The 24825-nt window shown below is 29.9% G+C and overlaps 1 protein-coding gene across 1 annotated transcript in view; it reads left to right on the forward strand.

Annotated features, from left to right (window-relative positions):
- Positions 1 to 16325, forward strand: part of LOC113378139 (probable sodium/potassium/calcium exchanger CG1090) — a 45612-nt gene extending 29287 nt beyond the window's left edge. The window contains exons 3-11 of the mRNA XM_026618662.1: positions 11978 to 12155; positions 12950 to 13067; positions 13611 to 13722; positions 14038 to 14294; positions 15234 to 15342; positions 15435 to 15611; positions 15691 to 15793; positions 15862 to 15992; positions 16126 to 16325. Of these exons, the coding sequence (XP_026474447.1) occupies positions 11978 to 12155; positions 12950 to 13067; positions 13611 to 13722; positions 14038 to 14294; positions 15234 to 15342; positions 15435 to 15611; positions 15691 to 15793; positions 15862 to 15992; positions 16126 to 16325 (1385 nt within the window). The remainder of the gene's footprint in view (positions 1 to 11977; positions 12156 to 12949; positions 13068 to 13610; positions 13723 to 14037; positions 14295 to 15233; positions 15343 to 15434; positions 15612 to 15690; positions 15794 to 15861; positions 15993 to 16125) is intronic.
- Positions 16326 to 24825: the final 8500 nt, after the last annotated feature.

Raw genomic sequence — 24825 nt, forward strand, 5'->3', positions numbered from 1 at the left:
ATGTCCATATTGGTGCAATTACAGCTTTATATATTATGATATGACATCTTAAAGCTTCTTCCAATTACCCAGTAAAGTTCACAAAATTTTTGTCTATTTGCTTACGCCTTGTGTCCAAAGTATTTTACAGAGTTGCTTTTTGGAATTTCTACGTTGTTGTTTTTTATATTTGGGCAATCTCCTTTTCTTTTGGTAAAGGTGATGTGGACTGGCTTAGTTGAGTTAATAGTAATTTTTCATTTGTGAGTCCACTCCTCTAGTTTGTGTATATAATTTTGCAGCTGTTCCGAGGCCTTTGTGGCGTCTTCATATGTTGATAAAACCATGGTGTCATCTGCGAATGTTCCAAGGGTTATTTTGGTATCAGTTGGTATGTCATTAGTGTAGATTAGGTACAGGATTGGTCCGAGTACACTACCCTGAGGTACACAAGTTTTTATTGTTTCTATAGCAGATGATTCATTCTGCACTCTGACCCTGAAATATCTGTTCGATAAGTATGACTCCAGTAAAGATGATAGTTCACTGATTTATTTTGTAGATCAAACCTTGATGCCAAACCTTGTCAAAAGCTTTTTCGAAATCAATAATTGAGAGCAATATTTTTTATTCTGCAATGCCATATGTATATTGTTTATGACCCTGTGCCCTTGGTGGATTGTTCAGTGTTGAGGTCTGAAACCAAACTGGTGTTCAGGAATTATTGAAAGATTTTCGTTGATTCTGCTTAGAATTATTTTCTCCATTATTTTTGAAAGGAATGGCATTAAGCTGATTGGTATGTACGATGTAGCTTCAGTAGGCGATTTCCCTGGTTTATGGATCATAATAATTTCAGAAATTTTGAAGCATTTTGGCCAATATGTTGTTCTAAGGATTGCATTAAATATATATGTCAAGAGCACTATGCTTTTCTTGGACAGCTCTTTGATCATCTTGCCTTTTATTTTATCCACGCCAGCGCTTTTTTCTTTTTAGTAAGCATTATGTATTTTTTTAACTTCTTTCGCACTTTTATTTTTGTTATCTATCATAAGTGCGGCATTAGCTTCTTGGTCAGTTTGATTATCAGCAGAAGAAAAAACAGTTTTTAAATAGTTCGCGAATAATGCCGCTTTCTCTTTGCTGCTTTTTGCCCAGTCGCTTGCGCTGTTCATTCTTATAGGTGCATTGTGGAATGTTTGATGTCTAGTGGACTTCGTGGGTTTCCATATTATTTTGTCGTACCTGCTTAAGTTTGAAATGTAGTGCGTAATCTCACTGTCCCTTAAATCTTTTAGTTTCTTTTTGAGGGAATTTGTCAGGTTATTAAAGATTGTTTTTGGATTTTGCGTGTTTTGCCATTTTTTCTTTGCTTTACGTTTTTGTTTTATTAGGCGTTTTATTTCTAAGGGGATATCATAGTTAGTTTTATTTTGTTCGTGTATTGTGGGGGTGGCTTCTGTAACTGCATCTTGCAATATAGTTATGAACGCGTTCAGGCTGTTGTCAATGTCCTCTGCAGTTTTTAGTCGTATTTTGAGATTTATGTTTGAATCAATTTCAGTTTTAAATGCATCCCAATCCGTCTTACAGCTATATAGATTGTTATTTACTTGCTTATTTAATATACGTGAACTCAATGTTAAGATTATTGGTGTATGATCCGAGTAGAGATAAGTTATTTTCAATCGTCATGTAGTTAGGCGAAATACCACTCGTTATAAAAAGGTCTAGCAGGTCAGGTGTTTTTTGTTTGTCTATATATATGCCAGTATGTTCTAGTTGACATAAACGAGTAATTGTTTTTCTGTATTAGTGCTGTCAATTCTTTACCTTTCCTTGTGGTTAATCTTGCTCCCCAGAGCGTGTTTTTGGAATTGAAGTCTCCTCCCACGATGAATTTTGTACGTAAGGTTCTGAAAAAAATTTCGTAATCTTCACATTTAAGATTATACCTAGGGGAACAATAAATTGCAGAAACTGTTGGATCAGTTGCATGTGTGAATCCTTAAACTTTTATAGTGGTTGCTTGTATTTCGTTATGTTGGAATTTTAGTAGTTCATAGTGCTTAGAATAGTTCATAGAATACCGTTGGCATTCCATTCGGCAATGCGTAACAGGTTAATCATTTTTTAACTAGTAAGGTAAGCATGTTGAGAATCATATTGTCCTGTTCCATAAGTTGTTTAAACATATCTTTGAATGTCGGAATAACTCATGTGGTTCGAGACATTAGTATGATTTGATCGTGGTCTTGTGTTGCTTTCTTGAAAGTGTTTTGAAATGTTTTGTAATGGTGTGGCACTATTTTTGTTATGTAAGGTATTATACATAGTGTGGTAGCTGGTGCATCCTCTATAGTTTGCCGGGTGTGGCCCTCCGCACAAAGAGCATGTGGCTGGAGTGCTTTTGAATTTTTTAAATTTTGAAGTTTCATGGTCGCCGCCGCATTTTACGCAAACAAATAGTCTGTTGCAATAGGATTTACAGTGTTCATATAATTGGCATCTTGTGCATTGTATAATACCAAATCTTTTTCTGGGAGATTCCACTGTTACAATTTGATTTAAGTTTGTTCAGTTTATAAATTGTGGTGTTATTCTCTGAAGGCTCCAAATCAACGAAAAACATGTTTAATGGGTATTTAGTCTTGTGTTGCAAGATATTGACAATGTTTCTCACTTTGTAGTTTAGGCCGCTGTTTTATTTTCGTCAGTATCGGTTGTGTGGTGAATATTTTTTATATCTACTCTGTAGGCTCTCTCTTGTTTAATTTGGTAGATATGATACACTACGCGTTTTGATTTGAAAAACTATCTCAAAACACGATTTTTCAACGCGGTACGCAAAATAACTACAACAATTTAAAAAAATTATTCGTACGTTTCACAGTATATTTAAAATTCCATTTTTAAATGCTCATCATAGCGGATATTCTATATGTTAATTTATTCATCAATTATTAACAAATTACTATTCGATTTTTCGTTGAAATTAAACGATTTTAAATGAAGTGCTCGTCAAATAAAAATCGATATTTTTGAAATCCGCTATGATGGGCACTTCGAAATCTTATATTAAATATACTGTAAAAAATTCGAGTAAAAAAATGAAAATTGTTGTAGATATTTTGCGTGCCGCGGAGCGCTACCCTATGGTACCGCCGTTTGTAATTTTTCCCGTAGGGTGAGTTATAATAATCGCAAAAAATCATAAATAAACTTTTTATATTTATTTAGGTTTAACGGTTTCTGAACATGTTGGTATACCTTACAAAAAATGGATGTATATACGGATCAACCGATTTCAGTAATTCAAAAAACATTCGATTTGCATTGAGGAGGAGATATACTGATTAGTATTTGGCAAAGGCAAGTCTAGCCGTTTCAAAAATACGTGGCAAAAAGAGCCAAAAATAGTAACTCAGTTATAGAGGGAACGGAGCGTCCGATTTGAGTAATTCAAAAAAAATTATTTGTATTTGTTTGGCGGTCAAAAATGATCATTAGACAGACATTACCATATCGGATGTTTTATAAAGATTACACAATAATAAGTACAAGTTTTGTGTACATTTATATGAGTTCCGTACCAGTGTTTACACATTAGACTAGGACACGGCGCTTATGCGCTTTGATATTTGGTGTCTAAATCAGTTATGCAGCGCGATTGTTTTAAAAAATTATTTTTTTTAAAAAAATCAAAATTTTCAAAAATCTATTTTTTCAGTTTAGTTTTTAAACATTTGTTTAAACCACATACGTAAATTTTAAAATTGAAAATTTTTGTACGGAACCAAAAAAATTAACACAAAATGTGTAGACATTATCAAAATCTCTATAAAATATCTGATAATTTGATGTGCATATGTCTAATAAACATTTTTGACCGCCAAATGGCATTTTTTACCTTTTTTATTGAGAGTTTATAACCATTGGACCTGCCTTTCCAAAAGTTTAAACAGTTTTTCGTTTAGTCAATACAAATAAAATGTTTTTTGAATTATTTAAATCGGACGCTCCGTTCTCTCAAAAACTGAATTACAATTTTTGGCTCTTTTTGTCCCGTATCTTAGAAACTGCAGGACTTGTCTTTGGCAAAAACTAATTTGCACGTCTCCTTACCAATACGAATTGAATGTTTTTTAAATTATCCAAATCGGTTGATCCGTGTTCTCGAAATCGTCGACAACCGCACACACACACACACACGCACACACATACATCCATTTTTTCTAAGGTATGCCAAAATGTTCAGAAACCGTTAAAACGTAAAGATATATAAACATTGATTTTTTGTTATTACTATATCTTACGCTACGGGAAGTTAACTAGTGGTGTATGGCATCGTGCCTTAAGGCAAATTATTGTAACTTCCCGTACCGTAACGAAATATTCCAGGAATATTAGAAGTTCATAAAAAGATCGTTATAAATACTGTAACATTGTCTAATATTTGCAAGAATTATATAAACTGAATTGCAAAAAAAAATATTTATTTTAAATATATAAGTGAGCTTTAGAACTTTAGTCAGAATTGAAATTAAAATCCGAAAATCTTTTCGATATAAAAAAAAATTTTTTTTGGAAAAAAAAAATTAATTTTGAAATAATAAAAAACGGAGTTCGCCGGGTTTGCTAGTTTATTATATATATGTAAAGTTGGCACAGGGATAACTGATTTGAAATGCAAAGCATCCGAAAAGTTGCCACAGGGATTTTGAACATTCATTTCATTTCGAAAGATGTGATGAAAAGAAGAATTGGTTGGGAATTATGCTGATTAGTTTTTGGTAAAGATGGGCCGTTTTCTTGTAATAGTGTTAAAAAATTCTTTTCGGCAATTTTTATTATTATTTTTTGACGGTAGATACCATAGTCTTATAGATCATACTGAAATATTACAGCCTCGATTAACTTCAAAAATTCGTCAAAGTTTGCAAAAATTAGTATAGTTTTTTTTGGCATTTTGTCAAAATTAGACCTTTCATCGACCTTTGCTCAAAAACGCCTGAACCGATTCCAGGAATTTAAAAGCCATTTGATGTATCTCGATGAGGATTATCGTTTCTCAGTTTGCGACGATCGGCTGAGCGGTTTTTTTGTAATTTGGAAAAAGTGTTAAACTTTTCGTCCACATTTAAGCTCATACTACCGAATCGATTTTAAAAAATCAAAAACTATTCGAAAGATATTAGTTGGGAATGATACTGATTAGTTTTAGGTGAAAATCTACCGAGCCGTTTTCTTGTAATTAACTGTTGAAAAAAAAATTAAGCCGATTTTTATGCAACTTTTTTTGGCGACATATAATGGTCTCATAGAACTATAGAAATATTACGGCCTAGCGACAAGTAGTTTAATTTAAAAAATCATCAAAGCTTGAGAAAATGAGTAGTTTTTTTTGCGTTTGTTATAATTAAAATTATACTATATACTGATATAATGATAGAGTACCTGGTCTTAATAAACATACTAAACCATTAAAGTCCTACGGAAACTGGTTCAATTATAAAAATTGTTGATTTTTTGAAAATTTGCTTTTAGAAAATACTCCGAATTAACGTGTTCATTCATTTTCAATTATGTGTAATAAATCCACTCGGAATACTTTTAATCAAGCATAAACTAATTTATTTTTTATTGATTAGGTCGATTATTTACATATATCGGGAATTTCATGTAACTTGCCTCAAGTCAAAATACCAATACCAACTAGTTTAGTTTCAATTATATGTATAATTTCTAAATTCGAATTGGAGGCGCATCCCCATAGCTCTAGCCCGAAAGTCCATATTTTCTACGGATAATTTGAATTATCTGCTTAATAACCAATTCACATCCTTCATTTTTAGTGGAATTTGTTCCGTTTTCTTTTTTATATGTGCTTTCCATGCGAGTCTTGTATCCAGATGAAGTCCCAGATATTTTAATATGTGTACATGATGTTATTTAGGATGACAAATTTTTTGACACAAGATGAATGTTATGTGCGCAGATTTCGATTCGTTAATGCCTATGTTCCATTTGTTTAGCCATTTCTCTAATATGGATATTTTTAACTTCCCGTAGGGTAAGTTATAGTAATCGCAAAAAAATCGAAAATAATTTTTTTCATATATCTTTGCGTTTCAGAGGATTCTGAACATTTTGGCATACCTTAGAAAAAATGGATGTATGTGTGTGTGTGTGTGTGCGGATACAAAATTTCATCGTTGAAATCGATTCAACCGATTTCAATTATACAATAAACGCTCGATTGCTATTCATAAGAAGACGTGCTTTTGACGGATTAGTTTTTGGCATAGGCAGGTCTAGCCGTTTCGAAGATACGGTGCCACAAACGAGTAAGTTATAGTAATCGCAAAAAAATCGAAAATAATTTTTTTCATATATCTTTGCGTTTCAGAGGATTCTGAACATTTTGGCATACCTTAGAAAAAATGGATGTATGTGTGTGTGTGTGTGTGTGCGGATACAAAATTTCATCGTTGAAATCGATTCAACCGATTTCAATTATACAATAAACGCTCGATTGCTATTCATAAGAAGACGTGCTTTTGACGGATTAGTTTTTGGCATAGGCAGGTCTAGCCGTTTCGAAGATACGGTGCCACAAACGGTAACTGAGTTTTTAAGAGAACGGAGTGTCCGATTTGAATAATTCAAAAAACATTTTACTTGCATTGACAAGATGAACAACTGATTGAATTTTAATGAAGGCAGGTCCAGCGGTTTCGGAGATCTACTGGAAAAAGTAAAAAAAATGCCATTTGGCGGTCAAAAATAATCATTAGACATATGCACATGAAATTATCAGATATTTTATAGATATTTTAACAATAAGTATAAATTTTGTTTACATTCTTATGGGTCCTGTACCAATGTTTATCCGTTAGACGGCAACGCGGCGCTTACGCGCTTCGATATTTTGTCTCTATGCAGTTAAAGCAGTACGATTACTTTGAAATACAGTTCAGAACTTCCAAAATATTTAAAAATAAAGAAATCATTTTTTTCAAAAAGTTTTTTTACCAAAAAAAAAAATTCAAAAATTTATAGTTTTTCAAAAATCTATTTTTTTTTTCAAAAATGTTAATCGTTTTTAAAAAAATAATTTTTGGTACGGGAAGTTCCAGCAATTTGCCTTAAGGCACGATGCCATGCGCCCCACTAGTTGAGTTAGTTCAGATGCTAGCGCGGGACTATGATTTCTGTATATGATAGCATTGTCATCAGCAAAGGTAGTAGAGTTTGGAGGCGTCGGTATGTCTATTGTAAATAAAACATATAACATCAAAACAAAAATTGTTGTTAAAAAAAATTTCTTGCAAGCATACTCATAAGATATTTGTAGAATACTCTCGTCGCCCAATAAGCACATATAAATTTAAAGTATGTATTTATAATAATCTATTTGAAATTATTTAAAACAATTGATTTGATTATTTTCATTCCACGAATTTTTAATTACGGTACGGCAAGTTCCAGCAATTTGCCTTAAGGCACGATGCCATGCGCCCCATTAGTTTTGCTACCTATTAGATCATAGCCCAAAGACTTTCTTGTTTTTAATTTTTGAATTTCATAGTTGACTTTCTTCGGTTTGACAGGGGTAATAGCTTCCACCATTTCTATTGATTTATGTAATATTTCTACTAGTTCAGTATCTATGGCCGAAGTGAGCCATTTATTATTAAATATTATTATTATTAGAAGTGAAACCGCAATTATCTGATGTTGCCTCGTCGGTGATGTCAGTTTATTGAAAACTAAATTTATAATTAAACTCGATTTATAATTATATCAATTTCGATATCATTTTTTAGTCCCGACAAAATGCTCGATGATTAAAACCGAATCCATTTTACGATAGTACTAAAACAATAATCTCCTATAGCTTGCTTGATGTGAAGTTTGCATCAGGGAAGCTCCAAGGATGCTGTGAAGTTTTGTCATCAAATTGGCGTAATTCAACTGACATCTGTCATGTGGCCGTGTTCATTCCGCCATATCCATTAAAAAAATGATGTATGTGTGTGTGTGCGGATACAAATTTTCGTCGACGATTTCGGGAACACCGATCAACCGATTCGTATTGATAAGGAGACATGCTGATTAGTTTTTGGCGAAGGCAGGTCCAGCCGTTCCGAAGATACGGGACAAAAAGTGTCAAAAACGGTAACTCAGTTTTTAAGAGAACGGAGTGTCCGTTTTTTTTTTTAATTTTATTGGCATCCGCTTTACAGCATTATTATTCATTTTATTCTTCATCATAATCTATACAATTCTTACATATATATTTCTTATACATTCATCATATATATACTATCTCTTCTTATATCCTAATCTTCCATTCAATTTTCATTCTTCTTCTTGTTTCTCAACATGTTCTTATCATCTTCTAAACTTCTTTTTTCCTATTTACTTCTATTTTTTTCTTGTATTCTACAAATTAACAATTATTTGGAAGCGCCAGGAGTCGAACCATCGATCTCCGGCATGTGAGTCGGACATGCTACCTCTGAGCTACGTCCGCCACCGTCCGATTATAATAATTCAAAAAACATTTTACTTGTATTGACGAAATGAACAACTGGTAAAATTTTTGGGAAGGCAGGTCTAGCGGTTATGGAGTCTCAATAAAAATAAGTTAAAAAATTGCCATTTAGGTCAAAAATGTTTATTGGACATATGTACATATATCGGATATAGAGATTTTAATATTGTGTCAATAAATTAAAATTTTTAAATCATTTTCAAAAAAAAACGTAACTTTGAAAAATTGAAAAAAAAAAGATTTCTTACAAAAATTTGAGAATATTAAGAAAATTAAAAAAAACGAATTTCAAAAATTTTCAAATTCTCAAAATATTTCAACAAAACGTTTTCTTATATTTCAAAAAATTTTAAACTTCGAACAAAATTTCAAAATTTTGATAAAATTTATAAATTATCAAAAAATTTCTAAATTATAAAAAAAATCAAATTAAAAAAAATGAACTCTTATAAACGTACACATAAGTTGTTTATAAAATACGCTCATCGCCCAATTTAAAAAGCACTTATAAAGTTACAGTATGTATTTATAATAAATAATCTATTTGAAAATCTTCAGAACATTTATTGATTATTTTCATTCCTCGAATGTTTAATTAGGGTACGGGAAGTTCCAGCAATTTGCCTTTAGGCACGGTGCCATGCGCCCCACTAGTTTGAATTTTTGATTGTATTGTATTTGATCAATTGGGCATCTATGATAATGAGCACTGTGCTCCATAGAACTTTGATAGCAGCGGTTCGGTATATCGTTCGACTTTTTACAGTCAGCAGTGCTATATGGTTATCCGAACATTTGGCACAAACGTGGAGTCTGTTGGAGTATCTTTTAGTGTGTCCGAATAGTAATCACCATTTACATTGTACCACTTCTGTTTTACTATTATTACGTTCCGCACAAGTAATGTGATTTAGAATTTTTGTTATCAAATAGAAATCTTTATTATTTTTATTCGGTTCTAAATCTACATAAAAAAGATTGAGAGGTAATTTAGTTACTCTGCTAATAATATTTGTAACATTTCTGACCTTATGACGCAATGCTGCAAGTGCATTGACAATTTGACTTACGTCCGTTGTATGGTGCAGGTCTTATGACTACCCGATACGCTCCTAAAGAGTGTTCCTACAGAGTTTTGAAAGTTTACGAAACACATCAGAATCCGTTTTTTGAGAGTTACTACCGGTACTTGTTTGACTTGTTTGATTGATTTTAAAAAAGGTTCATACCTGTTTTGTAAATTAATTGAATACGGAAAACGTGTTCCAAGTAATTTCCGTTTCTTAAGGTTTGGGGCTAGCTGAGATAGATGTCCCTTATTTAAGCTACTATCTTCATCCATTTGTGCATCTTGAGAACTATTTAATTGTGGTGTTATGTTATTTGCATTATTTATTAAATAATTTTCAACTTAATCAGCATTGACGTGATCAGGTAAATGTACACTGTTACGGGATAGTACATTATTACGGGAGTTTTTCATTTTAATCGCAAAATTAGAAAACGGTCAATAAATAATGATTTTATGCAATAGCACATTAATTGTACAATAGCACATTATTTGAATCATAACAAAGTACGAGTTTTTGAATTTAAATATTAGTTTTTAAAGCCGTAAAAAGCTCTTGAGCACATCGGTCGTGACCCGATCGCCATTCTGTATTGGGTTGTTAGCTAGTTAATGTGACGGTTTCATTGCTTAAGGTTTTTATTCGATGTTGGTAAGCTTAATCAATTGAAGTTTGTGAAATTATTTATCAGTATTAATAAGAGATTAGTTTTATAGTTAAATCGAGCATATATTTGTCAATAAATTGTCAATTTCATGACTCCCGTAATTGGGTTCACACAACTGAGCCAGTGTACGCAATTCCGTGTGTATTCCGCAATTACGAAAAGTAGACTTAAAATATTTTTGTCTTTAATTTTTAACTGTGCTTAAATACGGCGGTGTTTCTGGTGTTAATAAGTTTTAAGCAGAATACTGTAATGTAATTACGGTATATGTTTTATTTAAGTTTTTAACCCTAATAATTGGGTTTGAAATGACCACTCTTTCGCAAGAAAGTGCACGATTCTTTCCACTTATTTGCATTATTCCAATATACCTAGAATATCGTAGTAATTATTTTTGAGAAAGACTCATTTGTGTCTACCTTTTCATCTATGATCAATTATTTCTCTTATATAAATTGAATAAAAATAAAAATAAACCCCGTATAGCGCACGGTACTTACTACGGATTGACTAGGACGCTGGTATGTATGTATGTATGCAGAGACCCAGGAACATTCCTGTAAACAGGGTAGTTTTGATCCGATTAAAGCAGTGATCTTTTGGAATATAACCATTATATAACCTGCATATTAATAAAACGAACATACATCATAAGTTTTTAAATTCATATGAGTTGCAATTACTTAAAAACACGTTGCCGATGCTACTCCTGAATGCAGTAGCTTTCTAATAGTATAATACACTTTATTAAAAACTATTAAAATTATATTCAATATTACTAAATATATTTGCATATGATTTTAAATCGTTCTTTCAGTTTTTCAAGTTTAAATTTTATATTTATTTAAAGTTTATATTTTTGTTTAATAGCAATTAAAAATTATTCTTTCATTGTTTCAAATTTTTTATTTGATTTATTTATTTACCGAAATTTTCAGTATTGATAATAATTATTATACTGTTACTATAATAATTAACCAATGAATAACCAGTTTTTCAACCTCTTATATTTTTCTTTAATTTGCCTTAAGGAACGATGTCATGCACCCCACTAGTTAAAAATATTTTTTATAACGAATTGAAGTATATTTATCAAGTCAATACGATCAAAAATGTATGCTTCGAGCGCTATCACGGAATAGTGTACAACGACCCTCGACATTACGTTCACGAGCCGAATTTTATCACGGAATTAGGGACAAAATCATAGTTCAGAAAAATGCCAATTATTTTTATAAATGAAAATCTACGCCGCAAAATTTTGGTCTATAATGATCTTATAAGTCTAATTTATAGAATAAACCAGTTTTAGCTCGTTCACTTTCCTACTTTTTTTACAAATCATCTTTAAAGTCAAACGTTCCTTAAAATCCCGTAATATGGTACATTTACCTTACAATTATCATAGAAGTATCTTGAAGCACATCTGCGGAATGTTATTTATTTCGCCGAAGGGAATAATTCAACACGTGTTAACACTACGCTATAGAAAATGTTTTTTTTTTGCAATATTATATTGAATTTATAAAATTAAATTTGTTCTCCACAATAACAATTGCATAAATAACCAGTTTATATGTAGAACTATTTGTTGACCTATGAACATGTTATCACCTTGACGGTTGTGAGTGGAAATGAAAAATGCAAAATTAAATGCAAAAAGTACGATGTCGATAAAATTTGACCGATCTTTTTCAGGAGTGAGCGGAGTGATAGGGAGTGCCGTATTCAACATCATGTTCGTGATATCAGTGTGCGCCTTATGTTCGGGAACTGTCAGTCAATTAAATTGGTGGCCTCTGGTCCGCGACTGTTTCTTCTACTTAATATCGATACTTGTTATGCTCTTCACCATCTTCAATGATGTCATCAGTTGGTGAGTAGTTAAAAACAAAAATTATAAAGTATAGTTAATAGTAACAAATATACAAATCTATAATAAATACAATATTCATGAAACAAAGTCGTACAATTATTTTAATTAACACCAGATGACATATAAAAATCAATAATGAACAAAATTTGTTAGCAGATTGTTCTACAAAGATGTCCAAAAATGCCATTATTATACATTATTAAAACAAAACTATTTATATTTTTATTACCAATATAAGCAAAGGCTAATATCAAATGAACGTGAATCAACAGTGTTCGAGTCCTGGCACTGACATAGAATTGTCATTTGATTTGTTGAATTAAAATTAAGTAGAATTTGAATTGTTGATTTGAGATAGAATAGAATTAGAAGTTGAATAAAAAGCAAGGTTAGGAAAAAAAGAAGAATAAAGAAATTAATTATAAACTATATTATACTATACTATATATAAAGATAGTATATGATATAATAAAAATAGTATAATATATTAAAAAAAATGTATGGTTGTGTGGAAAGGTGTGTCAAAATGCTCTAAATAAGCGAGATCAATAATCAATAATATCGACTTGAAAAATACCTTCGACTTTAAACTTTTATCGTAATAATGAGTTTTTATTTTTAATTTAAATAATTAAAGTTTATGGTAACAAGAATTAAAAAAGTATTTTTTTAAAAAACGTGAATAAATATTAAGCGACATTTTGTAGTCAAATCTAGTTTGTTCATTTCGTATCTAAAATTGGTTAATCAATCTTCATTGAACAACTGGAAATGCTGACACAATCGTTTTGCAGGTTCGAGTCGCTTATAATGCTGCTGATGTATGTCGTATACTGCGTGGCGTTGCATTTCAATTCAGCTCTGGAAAATTGGGCTCACAACTTAAAGTTACCCATAAAACTTCCAACCAGGGTAAGAACATATTATATACATATATAGTTCGAGCATATAAGAACTCAAAAGATTACGTACTTTTAAAAATAATTGCAAATTTTCTTAGAATGAATATAATTCTAATAGCACTATTAGTTTTTTTTTTCTTTTGCCTAACTATAATATAATATTGATATTGATTAATAGCTATTTACATACAAATGTAAGTGTATCTGTGTTTAACTTCTTGGATACTGAAAAGAAAATTGTAAGTTTTTTTAGGCAACCGTATTAATAAAAAGTAATTAAATTGTTTTGAAACTTGTTTATTCTATAAACGTCACATGTTGAAAGTCTCTTTTGGTGCAAACAAAATAAGAATTTTGGTATAAAAATATGTAACTTTACTTCATGTTTGAAACACATTTTCAAAAAAAATCAACATTATAAAAAATGAGTATGCGTAACTGATATTCCTCGAAGTTACCCGAAAAATAACGAACTTCAACATCTTTCCATTTTTTTAAACTTCATCAAATAATTAATTTGTTATTAATAGACATATTACTGTGTTTTTTACAGGAAGAACAATCCGCCCTAGTAACGTATAAAAATCTTCCTGAAGAACAACAGAAAACGAGTTACACTTCACCCGATGGAAAACAAGTAAACCAGATTTCAGAAGTAGAACAAGGTATACAATGTAGCTTCTATATATGAAAAAATATAATATTAATAATCAGATAACATTGAAAATACTCTCAAAATCTAGGCGGTCGTTATATATATATATATATATATATATATATATTAATAAAATATAATATTAATATATATATATATATATATATATATGAAAAAATATAATATTAATAATCAGATAACATTGAAAATACTCTCAAAATCTAGGCGGTCGTTTTAATATATATAATATATATATATATATATATATATATATATATATATATATTAAATAAATCCAAATAGCATATTAAACCTTAACCCTCAGGTACCAATATCACTGCCACTGGCGGCAACGTGAATCAAGGCTGGGACCCCAACATGGATTGGGACCCCAATCGCGCCTGGGGAGATACGACTGCTCCATCCAACCCCAGTTACAATACGAGTGCCAACAACTATCAACAACCGGCCACGAACCAAACGTGGGACCCCAATCAATCATGGGGTGAACAACCTTCAGCAGCAGATCCCGCCAACGCTCAAAAACAGATCGAAGTCAATCAGGCAGGAGTTAATAAAACGGTGAGCCGTGTATAGACATTTTAAACTAGTTGTATAGGGATAGTGCCTTCAAATTATCTGTTCGTAAACAAATATTTGATGGTTCATCAAGTATTAGACTAAAAACTTTAAAATACATAATTTTTTATTTTCTTTAAATAATTATATTTTAAAAGTTATTTTTTAAAAATAATATTAAATTTTGGACAACAAATGAAAAAATATTTTACTTTAAAAATGTTTTGAGACTTTTCATATTTTTTAAACTGTCTAAACTTATGATTTAGACTTTTGTCTAGACTTATGATCGATATGACTTATGACTTAGACTTTTGTCTAAACTTATGATCGATAAGGCAAAAATAAGAAACACATGCTTTAATGTCATGGAAAGAATTTCAAAGCTATTGTATTAATGGTACGGAACCATGTGTTATATAAAAAAAACAAATTTAATATCATGGTTTTTAAAATCCCCAATAACTCGAACATTTTACTTTTATAGTGAATTTTAAGAAAAGTTTAAAATTACTTTTTTATGGTATGAAACTCAGAATTTAATAAAAAAAAATAAGATTAAAAATTAAAAAGTAAGATTAAAAATTTAAAATTAAGATGACCCCCAAAAAATTAACTTGCGCACTTTTTGCTTTCCACGTGCACAGCGGACCTGCCTTTGGCAAAATTGAAAGTTTCTGAGCAGAATCAATGTAATTTTTCTACTTTTGCTTTCTAACACAAGTCGATTGAACTCTTCTTCTGATAACGAGACAAATTTCGATTGTGACTGAAGTTTATCATGTTATGTCCTCTTTTTCGAAATTTTCAATAACTTTTCCTATATGAAGTCAAAACTTAAAATGATTATTAATATTAATATTTAACATATATGGTTGGGATAACTGTATATTAGTAAATCGAAGTCAATAAAACATTATAATAATAATAACATGTGGTTAGGTTGCAACACCCACCTCGCAAGCTGTAATCGACAACCCTGGATACTACAGACCAAAAGAACCAAGACCTCAAGAACAAAGTGATCCACTTGTCAAACCAACAGAAGGAGGTAAATTATTTATACATAAAATATCATCCTTATTTTAATTATCAAAATTACCATCAAAACAGTATCCTTAAATATCTTACTAACAATTCAAGGTCTGCCAGCGCAAATATCTTGGGCAATTGTTTATCCAATACATTACATGTGCCGCCTAACGATGCCGGACTGTAAAACAGAAAAATACCGCAATTGGTATCCCTTCACGTTTTTGATGTCGATGATTTGGATTTCCTTCTATTCCTACTTTATGGTGTGGATGATCACCATTATTGGTAATGAATCGCACCATAAACCTCAAAAATGATTTCAAATGTTCAAAATGTATTTATTTTTCTGTTTTTTTTTTCACAGGAAGCACCTTGGGTATTCCAGATACAGTAATGGGTCTAACTTTTGTTGCTGCTGGCGTTTCGGTACCAGATGCTTTATCAAGTATTGCCGTTATCAGAGAAGGGTAAATCAATTTTCATTTGACCATATCTTTTAGTTGAATAAAATTATCCTCATAATGATTTATTTAAGGTATGGTGATATGGCTGTGTCCAACGCAGTCGGATCTAATGTGTTTGACATTCTAATATGTCTAGGCTTGCCTTGGTTTATTCAAACGGCAATCATAAAACCGGGATCTCATGTTAACGTTATCAGTAAAGGTATGGTTATAGTACAGTTAGTAAGTTAATTTTATATTTTAATAATATTAATAGTTACCGAAACTCTATTCGACAATTAGACAATTTAATTCTGAATTAAATTATCTTCTAAAATTTCTTTTTTTTATTTTAGGTCTGACATATTCAACGTTGTCCCTTCTGTCCACCGTGCTCTTTCTCCTATTTGCAACCCACATGAACGGCTGGAAACTTGATAGAAGACTTGGAATTCAATTGATGATTTGGTATTTGGTGTTCATTACGGTCGCCTCACTTTACGAATTAAACGTTTTTGGACCACTAAACCCTCCAGAATGTCCTAGTTTATTCTAAATCATTATCGACGGTTTTTTGGTGCAAGAAAAATTTTTTTTTTGTTTTTGTTCATATTTGTTACCAAATTAACAAATTGATGGATAGCGGAATTCTCAAAAATGCTTCATTTCCATTTATTCATGCAGGGTACTACAATATTTTGGCAGTTTTAAAGTCACGATTTTGTATTTATTTTTGCTGTCAACTAGAACCTTATATTACCTGGAATGCACTTCTTACAAAATATGAAATATTAATGCTTAGTGCAAGTAGTGCATCAATAAATAAAATATCTAAAACCTGTAAAATCTACCTACCCTGCCAAGCCTTCTCTGCCTACTATAACAAAGTATGCAAATAATCAGGCTATCAAGTTGAAACATTTTTATGGCTGACATTACAATTTGAGTGCGAGCATTGAATAATATATGAAGATTAATACTAATTGTAAGACTATAATGCATTATAATAGTTAAAGAAAATGTGATATTTCAACATTTACTTCTCATTGCCAAACAAATGATTTAACGTGTATAATCGCTTATAGATTTCTTCATATTTGATACGTGGAAACGTCTATATATGACATAATTTTCCATTGCTTTTATATTGGCATAGAATTAATGAAGGATATCAAATTTTAAGGACACTGTCGCTGTCCAGGTGGTATAGGGTCTTTGTTGCCGGCACAGTTTTTGCTCAGAATTGAAAATAAATATTCTGCAAGTTACGTTGTCACTGATTATATTGTAGTATTATATAAAAAATCAAAATGGATAATATTTAACAAAAAGTGCACTTTGCATGAAACCGACAATAATTGCAAAATTTCGTTAATATTTAAGAAGATATATCTCTATATATTAATTTAACTATTATTTGGAAAGAGTACGTAATTGTTTGATTTAAAAATATCATAATACATTTTTAACCTTTCTTTAACCAAAAAAGATTTTTTTTTAAGCAGATAATGAAGTATACTACAAAAAGCAGTAGTTACTACTGAATAAACACCAATACAAATTTTATATAAAAGTATTTCATACATTTTACAGTATGATATAAAGTTTATAACAGTAAACATAAAGTAGAAGTTTATAGTGAACCAGTCAATAGCAGTTTAGATAATACTTAATAATACTACAAGTTTTAAAATGTTTTAAAAGTATCGTAAAGAAGAATTAAATAAGAAGTGTAAAATTTCCACAACTTTCATATGGATATTTAAAATATAATTATAAGACATCTAATATTAAATGCAAAAAAGTTATGTAAAAGCAACATAATATTAAATCGTAGTAAACCATCGCTAAATCCAAGCAGTGTACATAGTAAAATAATAGAAATGCACAAAAAAGTTCAAAATCACTCATATTTTGACAAATTTAGTTGAACTTAGCTAGCAAAAGCACTTATAGAGTGAATACAATTGTATTTAGCTATAGAAGTTTATTTCAAAGGAATATGCATGATAATTTACTCCTAGGTTCATTGGTTGTGCCGCATTAAAAAATTTATTGATCAAAGAAATTTTAAACTTCATGCATTTTCCTTGAATTCGATTTACAAACTTAAAATATAACTGTATATAATATTTTCTATAACTGGAAATGATAGAATGCTTGAGAATTCCCTTTTTAACTAAATCCAGAACGCATGTAACGCTGTGAATTAGAACTAAGATATAAAATCTAAACTAATTGAAATCTGACCTTCAGAAAAACTATATTTTTTTCGATTTTCTTTAATTTGATTATTAGAACAATATTCATGTATTTGATAGAGAAGTCCGAGAAATTTTACTCAAACGCGTGGATAACTTTATTTTCTGCACTTAAACGTTTACCCAGGTCAACTCGTAGAGAGCTGAAAATGGTATAGATATTGAAAAAGCCATTTAAATAAATTAAATGTCAAAAGTCCCCATCGATCCCATCTCTGCGATTTTTTATTCAAAGTCATAGGCATAAAATTCTGGTTTTCCCTATTTTCCGCAAAAACCGTAAGAACTATCAAAAAATTGTATTAGGTAGATTTATACTTTTTTTCGTTGGGGTCACTGTACAAAAATTGATAAATTCATATTCTTCGTAATATGCAGCCTTCATACTTCGTCTAACGTGTAGCAAAAATAATAATTAAGATTCCATTGATTTGTATTTAGATAGTTCCAGCAAATTCAATGAGTCTATTGAAGCATCAAACTAGTGGCAGCCTCCAAATTCCTTCCTTCCTGGGCAACACATGTCAGCTAGGTCATTTTCCTAGTATAGAAGAGTAAACAATATAATTAAGTACATATCAATGCCATATGTGTTATGACCATCCGAAATTTGTACATTTACATCAAAATATTGAATAATTGTGCTTGTTTCTGAGATGGAAGATGAACTTCCGCTGCCTCATCATTATATGATAACAAGCCAAAAGACCAATAATTCAGTGTAAGACGTTTTGATCGAAAATGTCGATAAAAAATGATAGTTAAATGTTTTGATCAAAATGTCGATAAAAACTAGCTTGTTAGTTTAGACCTAGCTGGCATATGTCTCCCAAGAAGGAAGGAAAATGATGGCTTGCATTGCAGTTTGATACTTCAAAAGACTCATTGAATTTGTACTATCTAAACACCAATCAATGGAATATTCTTACTTTTATCACAGGTTCGACGTATTGTAAAGGGGGTATATTATGAAAAATATGTACTTTTCAAGTTTTGAAATTGCAATTTCTCACGAACGGAGACCCCAACTAAAAAATATATATTATTAATTATTCATGGGGAAAACCAGAATTTTGTGCGTTTGAATTAAAAAATCGCTGAGGTTGGATCGGTGGGGACTTTTAACATTTCATTTATAATGGCCTATTTAACATCTATACCAATTTTTAGCTCCATGCGAATTATTGCTACGCCTTTTTTCGCTTCAATTTGACTGCGGTAAATAGACAATTTCTTTTAATGAAGTTTGGGATCTATAAATTCACTTTAAACAAACATTCTACAGATTTTAGTGAACATTTTCGAAGTTTCATAATAATTAATTTCCAAGTACAAAAAACTCATCGGTTCCTTAATTACGCAAGATTTTAAGGTCGTATTGGCCCTAAAGCGTAGTTGGAAATATGATCACAAAATATTATTCGCACAATAATTGAAAACAAAAAATGTTTGTTTTGCTTATACGTACATTTATTTACACGATTATATTTCTATTCACTTTTTCTATATATTTTGAGAAGTCGATGCTAAGAGTTGGTTAAAATATATTCTAGAGAAAATTATACGTAGTTAACAATTTCCATAATCATGAATATATTGTAAATATTTTGACATTAAGGTACTTGGAATCTACAAAAAAAATTATGATAATCGTACTGCATTCCAGCAGTTTATTTTGAAAATTCATTGGCAATATTAACCCAAAAAACTGAAGGGCAAAAGAATATAATTCTCTCAAAAGACATTTTGCAAATATAATGTGTAGCAAATACAACAAAAGTACATTTAAAACTGTACAATATATTTAACACGTTCACGCTGGGGCCGATTTTGGTATGTTTTGCTGTGAGGCGGTAGAATAGTCTTGTGCGGGTCACCGGTGTGAACGTGTTCAATTAAATATTGAATTTTATTTTCATGATTTAAATTTACATGAAAGCAGAGAACAGGTAATATATACATCCTATTTACTAGTACCCCCTCACTCAATACAATTCTACTTAAAAACAATGGTTAGGAACATTCGTTCATTTTAGATTCCATTGAGGTATTTACAAGTAATTTCAGCATGATAAGATTGTGCATAAGTGATACACATTCTTCCATTATTAATTTTTCTCCTTAAATATAAATGATATACCTATGTATTTAAATCAAAAGACAATAAATTCACCAGGCGCTTGAGTAAAACTTGAACATCATCGGATGCCCTATTGAAAATTAATTGCAAATCAAATTAAATGCACAAAAAAAATTTCAAGATTAGGACAACTCCTCAAAAGTGTATCAAAATTAATATAGCTTTGTTTACACAAAAAATCTATTCCTATAACAAAATAGGCCTAATTAACATTCTCAGCCTAATACTAATATTTTACATTCAAATTATCGTTGATACTTTTCTGATTATGAGAACAATTATAAAATACGTAAATAAATTTTAAAGAAAGATAATCGTTAAGATATAAATTATTGTCGTAAAAATTTTGAGCTTTGCTAAAATTATTGCAAACAATTTACACTTGTTGATTTGATTTAAAAGTGATGAAATATTTTAAAGGCCACCTGCATTTTTGTCGGATTACTATAGTTTGATTAAAACGACATTATGAATGAAACTCGATATTAATAGTATCGGCCATATTAGTCGACAATTAGTTTGAAATGTCGACTTCAGGTTAAAATTATTATGACTTGGTTCTATTAGTCGACAATTAGTTTGAAATGTCGACTTCAGGTTAAAATTATTATGACTTGGTTCTTGTATAGTAAAATTATTGCGCCTTAAATGACATTACGATTGTGTCATAGGTGCAAACATAAGTTTGAAATAACGTTACCGTTAATTTTTCTTAAAAATTGCAATTTCATTTGGTAATGGAAAGACAACCTTTTGATAGTAAAAGCATTCCAATCAATAACTAGAAACACTCTTAAGCAGAAAAACTTTCATTGAGTTTTTTTTCAGAACAGAGCTCTTGTCTTGTTCAACTCAGTCTCGTTTATTAATTAATTGAACACTTAATGTAATATCAGGTAATATATCTAAAATATATATTAATTTAAATCTTTTAAATTATTTTATGAAACGACTGACGCACATGGAACGCACTATGGACGCGTTGAACACAGATATAACATTTCGATTAAAATTAATTAAATCTTTTAATCAAGTTTTTGCATTATGTGTAAAATCTAATTGCTCCGTTTTCTCTAAAATTCAATCTAAAGAGGAGTTTATTATTAAAATTAATGAGGAAAAATTAACGTTGTTAGAGTCGCCTATGGAACTTATTTACGTTTGAAGAAGTACTTTGAAAGTACAGTCAAATGGAAAGCTACATGAAAACGATAATATTTCAATTTTTGGCAATATATTATAAAAATAAATAATAAATATATATTGCCAAATATATTTTAGTTTGACAATCTTCAGATTCATCATTGATTCTTATTTGATATATCATGACAAGCCTATTAGAAATTATTTTCAAATGAAAATGTGCGCATTTTGGACGTAACCACAGTCAATAATAGTCAATTTTTTCAAAAAAATTAAGAATAAATATATTAAATTATTGTAGGGTCCTAAACGTGTAAAATTTCCAAGCACTCCAGTTAAATTTAAATGTTAATTCAAAATAACATTATTTATGCAATTAATTAAAAGCAAATTCAAAAAAGTCAATATATATATATATTATAAGATAAATATTATATGTTATAATGTCACTTAATATTATGTTCTCGAAGAACGCGTTAATTCAATTAATAAAATAATATAATTGAAACAGTATACATATATACGATATCGTTATATATTTTATAGAAATTGTTTAACTAATTTTCATTATTTTAAATAATTATAGAAAATATATATATATAGTAGAAAAGGATGTTAAACGTAGAAATATTTTTTTGAACTATCACGATCGATTTGAAGAAAGATTTATGTGGTCTAATAACGAAACCTAATTAATGGTTTTATCAGGCACGTATTATTTCTTTAAAGAATAGCCTGTATCACTAATTCAGAGAAAATTGATAAGATATATACTAGATATAGTTTGTTGAATTATAAATATTAATCGATATTTTTATTGTATTAATTAAAAACTTATTAATCATAAAATTATTCTTCCTTAAATGATGTTCTTATGAAATAAATAAAATACAATATATTTACTTAGAGTTTAAGAATAATAATTTTTCAGTTAGTCACAAATGATGCACATTATTACGATCTCATCAAATTTCAAACATTCCATATCTTCCAAGTGATCATCTAAATATGATATAAAATGACTTCATTTTTAATTTGTCTTCCACATTATGGGGCCAATTCTCCGATAAAATAGAAATGTTATGGTAACGCTATGCTAGGGATCTATATTCGTTTTAGTTGGTAGTAACGAACTGTCAAAATGCTATGTAATTTCTGTGCAATCAGGCGTTTCACACATAAAACCTAACCTGCAAAATGCGCAAACGTCAAATAAGAATTTTAACATGAGTGCACCTTTATGATGTCTCATTGATGACACATACGTGAAGTTAGTTTTATGTGTAATAGACTGATTGCGCATCAAATACATAGCTTTCTGACTGTTAGTTACTACCAACTAATACGAATATATAGACCCATAACATAGCATTACCGTAATATTTTACCGGAGAATTGGTCCCTACATTATGTTCACAATGGATAAATAAATACAATTCCAGCTATATGAAAATATAGACACTAAAAAGGACATTCAATTACATATTTATTCGCCTCATCAAAGTTTTCAAACCATAATAAATAAAAGTTATAAATAGTTTTGAGAGAAGTGTACATAATTATTTATTGAAATTTCGTACTTGAATCCGCAAATATTTCACATTTTTTCATCGCATTTCGACTTTCAAATGCTACTACCTTTTATCGCATGAAGTACATGTTTGTGCTATTTGTTTTGTAAATGTAATAAAAAATATTGTTACATATTAAAATCATAAAGTATTTTAATTTTTATTTATCCAACTAATAATTCGCACTTCTCATACAAAAATTATCTGTATCATAAACCGTGTATCCTTTGATAGATATTGTTGGTAAAAATTGTACCCAAAACTAGATATAACGCTTAAGATAATGTATTAAAAATAAGTAAAAAAATAATTACGCAAAGGTTTCGCATTTTTGGATTTCGTATGTATTTTTATTGAAAATTTATTTACAAAGATATGCCATTAAATATTAGATGCATGCATTGAAAGCATAATCAAGCATTATTTATTATCGATTGTATATGATGTTTCTCGTTGTTTAAATTTCTATTTTCCAACAGATCCGATTGAATATCACTAAATTTATTAAATATGTGGAAAAATTAATGTTTTAATGTCAGTGTCACAAATTCAAAAATGTCATATTTCGATATATTCAAGCACTCACTTGGTGTGCCTAAAAAAACAGATGTTCATCAAAGTGAAGAAAATGATCAAGTTGTATTATATTGAAATCGTGCTGCATTAATTGATATAACTATGATATTATGTTTGAATTATCAAAAACTATAAATATTATTATCAATGCACATGTAAACCATGAATTTATATGCTTTTAGACAATGAAAAATAGCAGAAAGCCATCAATAGATAAACAATATTATTATGCAAAAATTAATATTGTAGGTACTGTGCAAAAATGAAAGAAATTCAAAGGTAAAAATGAAAAGACTGATGTACAAATTTCAAGGATTTTGATGATAGTCCACGATTGAGCTAATTGAGCTAATCTGCTTTGGACATGATCTGAAAATTGCACAATGACTACAATTTCAATTTCAACTTATACTTATGTCAATAAATGTTAATGTTTATATTATAACAATCCCAAAGTGTATAAAAGTTCGAGATCATTATAACGATATTAAAATGTTATGTAGATTTTTAGAAGCACTTGTCTACATCAGAACATGTTATGTTACTTAAATAGTCCAAATAGAACAGGATAATGTAACTATTTGTCTTTTTTCACTAAAACTAATTTATTGTACTGAGTAAATAAAAGCAGCAATCGACAGTGTAAATTCTCGCGTGAATAGTAACCATATACATATAATAAATGAGTTAACAAAACTGTTACAAAGATCTATTATTCAGTTGGGATAAAATGTGATAAAACCATTTTTTGTTAATTTATAGTATAACACAACTATTTTTCTTAAACAATGTGAGACTAAATTTCAGGCTGTGTTTTGTATTTAAAGTTCAAAAAGTTTAAAAGATTTAGAGTTGACGTTTTGGAAATTAGAATGTGGTTAGTTTAAACTCGGAAAATTACAATTTCGTAAATACAAAATTTAAAGAAAAAATACGTTAGAAAATGTCGATATTTAGACTAAAAAAAATTAATCCGCTAAAATTTAGATTATTAACTTTCCGTAGAGTAAGTTATAGTATTCGCAAAAACATCGAAAATGAAAATTTTTATATATCTTTACGTTTCAGAGGTTTCTGAACATTTTGGCATACCTTAGAATAAATTGATGTATGTGTGTGTGTGCGGATACAAATTTTCGTCGACGATTTCGGGAACACGGTTTAATCGATTTCAATTATTCAAAAAACATTCGATTGCTATTAAGGAGACGTGCCGATTAGTTTTTGGCATAAGCAGGTCTAGCCGTTTCGAAGATACGGGGCAAAAAGTGCCACAAACGGTAACTCAGTTTTTAAGAAAACTAAGCGTCCGATTTGAATAATTGAAGATGAAGAATTGATCAAATTTTCATGAAGGCAGGTCTA

Source organism: Ctenocephalides felis, unplaced genomic scaffold (assembly GCF_003426905.1).
Source record: "Ctenocephalides felis isolate EL2017-DRISC unplaced genomic scaffold, ASM342690v1 CF-g0.4_SCAFFOLD_01886, whole genome shotgun sequence".
Lineage (NCBI taxonomy): Eukaryota > Metazoa > Arthropoda > Insecta > Siphonaptera > Pulicidae > Ctenocephalides > Ctenocephalides felis.